Source organism: Triticum dicoccoides, chromosome 5B, assembly GCF_002162155.2.
Source record: "Triticum dicoccoides isolate Atlit2015 ecotype Zavitan chromosome 5B, WEW_v2.0, whole genome shotgun sequence".
Classification (NCBI taxonomy): domain Eukaryota; kingdom Viridiplantae; phylum Streptophyta; class Magnoliopsida; order Poales; family Poaceae; genus Triticum; species Triticum dicoccoides.
In genome coordinates, this window is record NC_041389.1 from 715,100,019 (window position 1) to 715,107,569 (window position 7,551).

Below are 7,551 nucleotides of genomic sequence, written 5' to 3' on the forward strand. Positions count from 1 at the left end.
CCACCAGTTACTCGCCATCATATACTGTTAATTCATCTTCAGTTTCATATACTGTTACTTTATGATGCAGCAGCAATCATGCTTCCAGGACATGTAAACCTGATCATTCCCAGCATCATTTTACATACATATAAACCAGAATAAACGACAGCAATTCAACTTGCTAAGACACACATGTACCAAGCAGCAAATAAGAAAGCAAGCGAGAATCAGCATTACATTTCCATCATCAGGAAATATTCAGCAGAAATAATTCTGAATTCAAATAGAGATTACAAGAGTGAATAAACGAAAAAAAAATACAAGTTTTTCAACGAAAATACACCGTTGAATCCCAATGCAAACAGTTCTTAATCACCAAAGGTAAACAACGGAGGCAATCAGACGCAATGAATGTAGTAAGTAGAAACTGAGGCCACCCTCTTTCTGCTTCTAGTCTTGAAGCGCAAGAGATATTAGCACCAGACCTTTTTCAGTATGACAATAATTCCAGGCAATGTAGCTAGCCAGCCACACATCATCCTGGGTCGGTAAAACTAAAATGGTACAACATGTGAATTTGACAAGCATTTCAATTTTTGCATGTTATAATCCATCCAGGCCGCTTACCTCCTCTGCAGCTCCTAGGACCAACAGGACAACCTCCAACACAATTATGTAGTACGGAGTAGAGCACCATGCATGTAACCACCAGGAGCACAGATGACAAATTTTGTGCAAATTTCGTTGGGCGACAACGACCTTGAGCTCTGCATGAGACCAACAATTTTGTACAACAAATCAGCTGTATTCGACGGTTGGGATGTGACAAATCTTGCCAGCATCCTCCCCTTGGCAGCTAGCAATCAGACCTGGACATTCAACAATTCTGAGTAGCTTCAAAGCAGAGAGACTCCGTATGCTTTCAGGCAAACATGTCAGGTTGGGGCAAATGCTGATTAAAATTTCTTCTAGAGAAGTCAATTGTCCCAACCATCCTGGTAATGTCCCCAGGCCTTTGCACATTTTCAACCTCAGTTTTTTAAGGGCGGTGAGGTTCTTCATGCTTTCAGGCAAATACGTCAGGTTGCTGCAGTCGCCAATTGAAATTTCTTCTAGAGAAGTCATCTGTCCCAAGGATCCCGGTAATGTTTCCAGGCCTTTGCACTCTGTCAACGTCAATTTTCTAAGAGCGGTGAGGTTCTTCATGCTTTCAGGCAAAGATGACAGGTTGGGGCAATCGCTGATTTCAATTTCTTCTAGAGAAGTCAACTGTCCCAACGATCCTGGTAATATCATTAGGCCTTTGCACCCTATCAACTTTAGTTTTTTAAGAGCGGTGAGGTTCTTCATGCTTTCCGGCAAAGATGTCAGGTTGGGGCAACCACCGATTCCAATTTCTTCTAGAGAGCCGAGGTGGCCCAACCATACTGGGAGTGTCTCTAGCTCATTCAACGATACCAAATTTAGTTCAGTGAGAGAGGTGAAGCATTGTATGACCTCTGGCAAAGTCTTCAAGCCAGTGATAGATTTTACCTGAAATATCTCAAGGGTAGGAAAGTGTTGAAGTCTATCCCACTTGTCTTGAGAGTAACTACAGCTCTTTAGAGCCATCTCAGAAGGATGAATGGAAGATAAGAGCTTTCCAAATCCTCGCTCTGGCAAAACTGGTTCGCTGTTGCTCAAAAACCACTTCATACTTCTTGGGGGATATGGTAGGAACTTCAACTTTGGGCAGTCTGTTACATTCAAATGATGCAAATTAGGTATTAGAAACTCTTCGTTTTCTTTACATGACTCTGTTGTCCACCATTCCACCAAATTCTCCATCGACGCCAGTAGCAGTACTCTTAGTTTCTTACAAGGTCCGCTCTCTCCATAGAATTCCTTACCAATTTTCCTAATGTTGGGAATGTTCAACAGAAACAACCTTCTCAAATTTGGTAGTGCCCCTAATGGAGGAAGAAAATCACATGCTTCCAAACCATTCAGAGTCAGTTCACTGAGAAAAGGGATGTAGGACGAGATGTGAAGCATCCAGTTAGGGAATTCCATGCTCGTATACCCACATAGCCAAAAGTTATCAAGAGTCCTAGGAGGTACGAGCCTGTCCAGCACAGATTTACCTCCTTCATTTCCGAAGTGAAGTTTTAGTACTCGAATATTTGATTTATCACGCAGTTTGACTCTGTCTGCATCTTCTGGATGCCTGACATTCTGAAGGTCTTTAAGTATCAGCTCTGAACAAGTCAGTCCAACAAGATCCACTATACTGCTGCATCCTCTACTCTCTATCTCATGTACATAATGCCCTACTGTGCCCACAAAATTTAGACGCTTTCGAATGGCTTCAATCTTTTCAAGAAAATCAAAAGTTGCATAATCAATCACAAACTCGGTGAGACTAGTCATGTCACCAATGCTATAAGGGCAGTCATCCATAAGTATAAGGCCATTCATGTGAAGTATTTGAAGCTTCAGGTCGCCAAATGAGGAGGGGAGCTCCTTGAGTCTCAGACAATATGACAAATAGAGACACCTCAGCTTAAACAACTTGCATAGTGACTCTGGCAATTGTCGGAGTTTAGGACAGCTTGTTAGGTTCAAATATTCAAGCTCGATGAGGTGACCAAAACATTCAGGGAGTTGTTCGAGGTTATGGCAATCTGAAAGATCTAGGTATTTCAAATGATTAAGTTGGCAAAATGATCCTGGCAGCATTGAAACCTTGTAGCAACTAGACAGGTTCATGAACTCAAGTTTCTGAAGGTGGCTGAAATCAATTGGCAGGTTTTCTAGCTCATGGCAACTTGATAGGTTCAGATGCTCTAAACACGGTAAGCTTACATTGTCAGGTAGTTTGGTGAGCTTTGAGCAACCTGACAAGTTTAAGAATGAGAGTTTAGGAAGGCTACCAAATTTATCAGGCATCCTTTGAAGAGCACAACAATGTGACATGTCTAGGTGGTGTAAGTATGCAAGCTCACAAATTGATTCAGGCAACTCTTGGAGTATACAACACCCGGATAGATTGAGGAAAGAGAGTTGAGAGAGCTCCCCTAGTGATGCAGGTAGCTTACTGAGGCTATTACTACCAGATAGATCCAAATAGCAAAGTTTGCTGAGGCGACAAACATGGTCAGGCAAGGTTTCAAGCTTGGAATTGGACAGAATAAGAGTTTCCATGTTTTGAAGTGCATGAAAATACTTAGGAAGTGATGTTATTGTCAAGCCTGTTGCATCAAGATACCTAATTAGCTTCAATTGATTAATGGAAGATGGTAGCACCACGCTACTTGGAGCAGATTGGCCTTCAGCTGAATGTCCACTTAGGTCCAAGACACGTATGTACTTGGACCGAGAAAAAGCCTTTTTCGGGAGTTGCAGTCCCCCCAGATCCCTAAAGTGGAGGGATCTAAGCTTGCGTGGAATATATTTCAGAACCTCAAGATCATTCTTGAAGTTGGTTAACTGTGCATGTCGGCAGTAACGAGCTATGTTCCAAGTGGTGCTTTTGGTAGCATCTAGATCAATGAATTCATCAGTAACAATTATTGATGCAAGATCATGCACCAAATCATGCATGACGAGTTTCGAGGGAGCATTGAAATGCAACAGACTTGGATTAACCTGCGAAGGTAACTACTATCAGTATAGTATTGCAAAGAGAAATGTAATAACCGACTATAGGAAATATTAAAATGGAGTTAAGAGAAGAAACTAAGATCAGGTAAAATTGCATCTCCCCCAAAATATGTGGAGCCTCCAGATCAATTTTCTACACATGATTTTTTCACTATAAAACATGGATTTTATAAATTGTCTTTATGCCATGGATTGAGTCATAGATGATGAATAAATTTATTAAAATTTAGAATTTAACTTTGTGCCACATAATCTAGACAATGGAACTAGGAATGCAATGACAAGAAAGAATCTCAAACCAAAAGAATATATAAACCCAACATAGTCAAAACAACAGACCCAATAGAGTACAAAACTGAACACAATAATTTTAAATTCAGAAATAGATATGTTAAATCATTAATATAAATTAAAAATGGAATTGTAGGGCCTAATCTAGAACCATAATAGAGTAGAATCCATGAAAGTGTGTTCTTAGCTATAAAGTAAAAAAACAGAATAGTAAAACTAAACCAGCCATACAAGAGGAAGAGAAATAGTGTCTACAGGTACTAACCAAAGCAGACACCGGAGTCTGAAGAAAGGACATCCCCAGAAGGTAATTGATGCACCTTTGACCATCGTGCCTGGAATGAATGTATCCAAGAGCATTCCATTGCTGGATTAAGCGATTGATGTCCATGACAAAGCCCTTGGGGAAGGCTGCCAAGTACGTGAAACACATTTTGAATTCTAGTTTCATGTAGGTATAGCTCAGCAATAGCCTCTCTAATGTTTCTTTCTGATGTACTTCTTTCAAACCCAGATCAACCTTGGTGTCTCTTATATCTTCCCATGCCCCCACGGTCCTTTGCTCGGACATTACATGCCCAAGAGCATTCGCCACGAGAGGTAAGCCCCCACACTTCCCCGCAATTTGCTTTCCAATTTCTTCCAAGACACTGTGGTCATCATCAGGCCCAAATGCCCTTTGCTTCATTAATTCCCAACAGTCGCCAGGTTCTAAAACACCCAAATTTATTATGTCAGACTCGTGAACTGGGACAATTTTCCTCTCATTTGCAAGGAAACCAGTGCGCAATTGTTGCGCTACTCGTAGGTTTCGGGTAGTTACTATAATACGGCTACCCTTGCAGCCATGCTGTAACATCTGCTTCAACTTTTCAAGTTTATTTCCATCTTCCTCCCAGAGATCATCCAGAACAATCAAGTATCTTCTAGTAGCAAGTTCTTTTTTCAGATAAAACTGCAAATCGCAGTTGTCAAGGTTGACAGTGTTATTCATTATTCTTTTCAGGATTACACTCCCAATTTTGTTCAAATCAAACTGATTGGACACATTAAACCAGATTGAGACGTCAAAGATACTGACCCTCTTGTCTGCAAAAACTGATTCAACCAATGTTGTCTTACCTATGCCACCAAGGCCAACAACTGGAATGATGGGGATATCCTGGTTAGCTTCACTTGTCAGTAGCAGGCTGATTATCTTCTCCTTCTCGATATCCCTCCCCACCATTCCAGTTTTCGTGCCATCACCATAATAGGCTGCAAAAGTTTCATTGTTTCTGCTCTCTTCTCCCCGGGCTTCTTGACGCACAAGGTTGAGTTTCGTTCTCCCCTCCTTTTCAATTTCGTCTATTTTCTTCATCACGTTCTTCATCTTGTGGGGCATGATTATTCGTTGCAGGAGTTGATTGTTTCTGGAAAACCATAAGTTGAACTGCAAAAATAAAAATTGGAGTCAACTTCAGTCTCCAAGCATATCTTTTATCAGATTAGTTATAGACTCTCATGTCTCATCCACCGCACGGATGGAGAGGAAGGCTGCACATTAGTTACAAAAGAAAGGATAAAGATGGGCTATGGCATAATCAGACACACAAAGACATTTTCTCCAAACACGATAATCAAAGAATCAATATATTTTTAGATTAGATAAAGAAGAATCAATATCTGAATGAATACCTTGGATTGGCTCTTCTTGATGAGCTCGTTAGCATCCAACTCATCAAGCACATCCTCGACGTCATAGGCGACGCGCTTAAATTTTGTAAGCCACCGCTGAAATACTCTTCCACCTTCTCCTACTTGACGCGACTTGTCGTCGGCATCAAGCAACACGGCCTCGAGATCTTTCATCTTGTCCTGCAGGTCTAACACGTCCTCCCTGTACCTCCACTGCAGAGTGATCTCCGACGCAGCATATTCACCAAGCTTGCTGACGATTTGTTTCCCCACGGCAGCAGCGATCACACCCCCCAGACTGCTCATGGCTGCTCTCCGGCGAAGCTATTGCTCTCTCTCTCCGAGGGCAATATTGCCGTGTTTGTAAATTGCAAGAGTGCTGAGCAGACACATATAAAGAGGATTGCTGTTTGAGGATTGGGTTGAAGAGGAAGGAAGCTTCGTGGCAGCTTCTTCCTGCCCACATCGTTGTCCCTATTTTGCTTTGATTGGCCTGGTCCATTTTGCCCCCATGGAGGAAAGCCAATGGAACCAAAGTTGAAAGACTCACCAGCCTCACTTTTCAAAAGCATAACATCATGGACTGGGGCATCATTCCTTTTTCAGTCCAGAGACACTGCATGTGTGTGTGTCCATCAGATCAACATAACACTGGCTGGTGTAAAGTGTAAACTAACTGCCACTTGCCGTGCTTGACGAATATATTGTGACAGTGTGATGTGCTCCTTTCACTATCATGCTTAAAGCAGAAACATAATTGTGAATTCTGGCTAATTCTCGAACCAGTTGATTTCATTTTCGATGCACAACATGAAGCAGTCCGTTGAAATTCTAGAAAGCTCTCTGCAAACACCGGCAGCAGAATGTGACGAAAAATAGTTCCATCTCTTCCCTCCTGAGCTGAAAGCCTGAAACTGTAATAATAAAAAACAAACCCAATATTTGTACTAATAACGAACATAAACACCGAAAGACATCACTGCTTAAAGACTCTGAATTTTGTCCCCCATAAATATGCTGGCTCCCAGATCCTTTAAAAAGGCACCAATAATGTCCTGCTGCAGGTGATGAATTTTGTAGCATGCAACTCCCAACTGAAAGAAACATGAGAGGCAAGAGGTATGAAAGATTTAACAGAAGCAGTAACAGAAAGAGAATGCTTGGCCCCTTTATTTCTTGGGGCAAGAAGCAGGCCCCAAAGTTGAAAGCACTCAAATTGCTACCACTGACGAATTAATCCCTGATTGATCTGATTGAGTTAAAACCACATGAGAGAGAAAGAGAGAGCGCGTTGAGAGAGAGAAAGCTGGGGTGGCGCGCGTCGCACCCATTCCGCTGCCGCCCCGAGTCGACAACCCAGACCGGAGGCCGCCCAGTTCACCGCCAGCCTCCGCTGTCGCCCACCTCTCTGTTTTTTTTTGAGGGATACGCCCATCTCTCTGCTTAGCCCAGGTCCGCCGCCGCGGCCGGTTCTTCCCCTAGCCCCGAGTCGACCAGATCTGAGGCCACTGCCGGGCAAGTCTGTCTGCCACCCGTTTTTCCTTTTTTTCTTTTCTTTTGCGTGGAATAAAAAATGTGACTCGCCTTTAGGAATTAAACCCATTAAGCTACACATGAAGGGCGGCGAACCAGCTATGCCACGTGGTGCAACCTAGTTGGCCATAGTGAGAAATCTTTTGAAATTTTTTAATATGAAGATGTGGATTATTTTTTAAATGTATTTTTTCTTTTTAGGTGGAGGTGAGGACCTCTGATATTTTTTAATGGAGGGTATTGCAAAATGACACTCGTTGGTAGACTGTGATGGTAAAAAAAATCGTTTTTACTTATTTTTAGATGAAGGTGATGTTTTTTTTCTGAGATGTTTTTTAGACGGAGACGAGGACTATGCTTTTTTTTAAATAAAAACGTGCACACAACTTCCTCTCAAGTGGCGCCACAGGATGGCACCCCATTCAC

The 7,551-nt window shown here is 42.1% G+C and overlaps 1 protein-coding gene across 1 annotated transcript; it reads right to left on the reverse strand.

Moving 5' to 3' along the window:
* Positions 1-208: 208 nt before the first annotated feature.
* LOC119312915 (putative disease resistance protein RGA3) lies at positions 209-6,143 on the reverse strand. The gene is made up of 3 exons (XM_037588700.1): positions 5,593-6,143; positions 4,181-5,347; positions 209-3,609 (listed from the first exon to the last, which is right to left on the reverse strand). Exons 1-3 carry the CDS (start codon positions 5,896-5,898, stop codon positions 781-783), a joined length of 4,302 nt encoding a protein of 1,433 aa, XP_037444597.1. The 5' UTR covers positions 5,899-6,143; the 3' UTR covers positions 209-780.
* Positions 6,144-7,551: the final 1,408 nt, after the last annotated feature.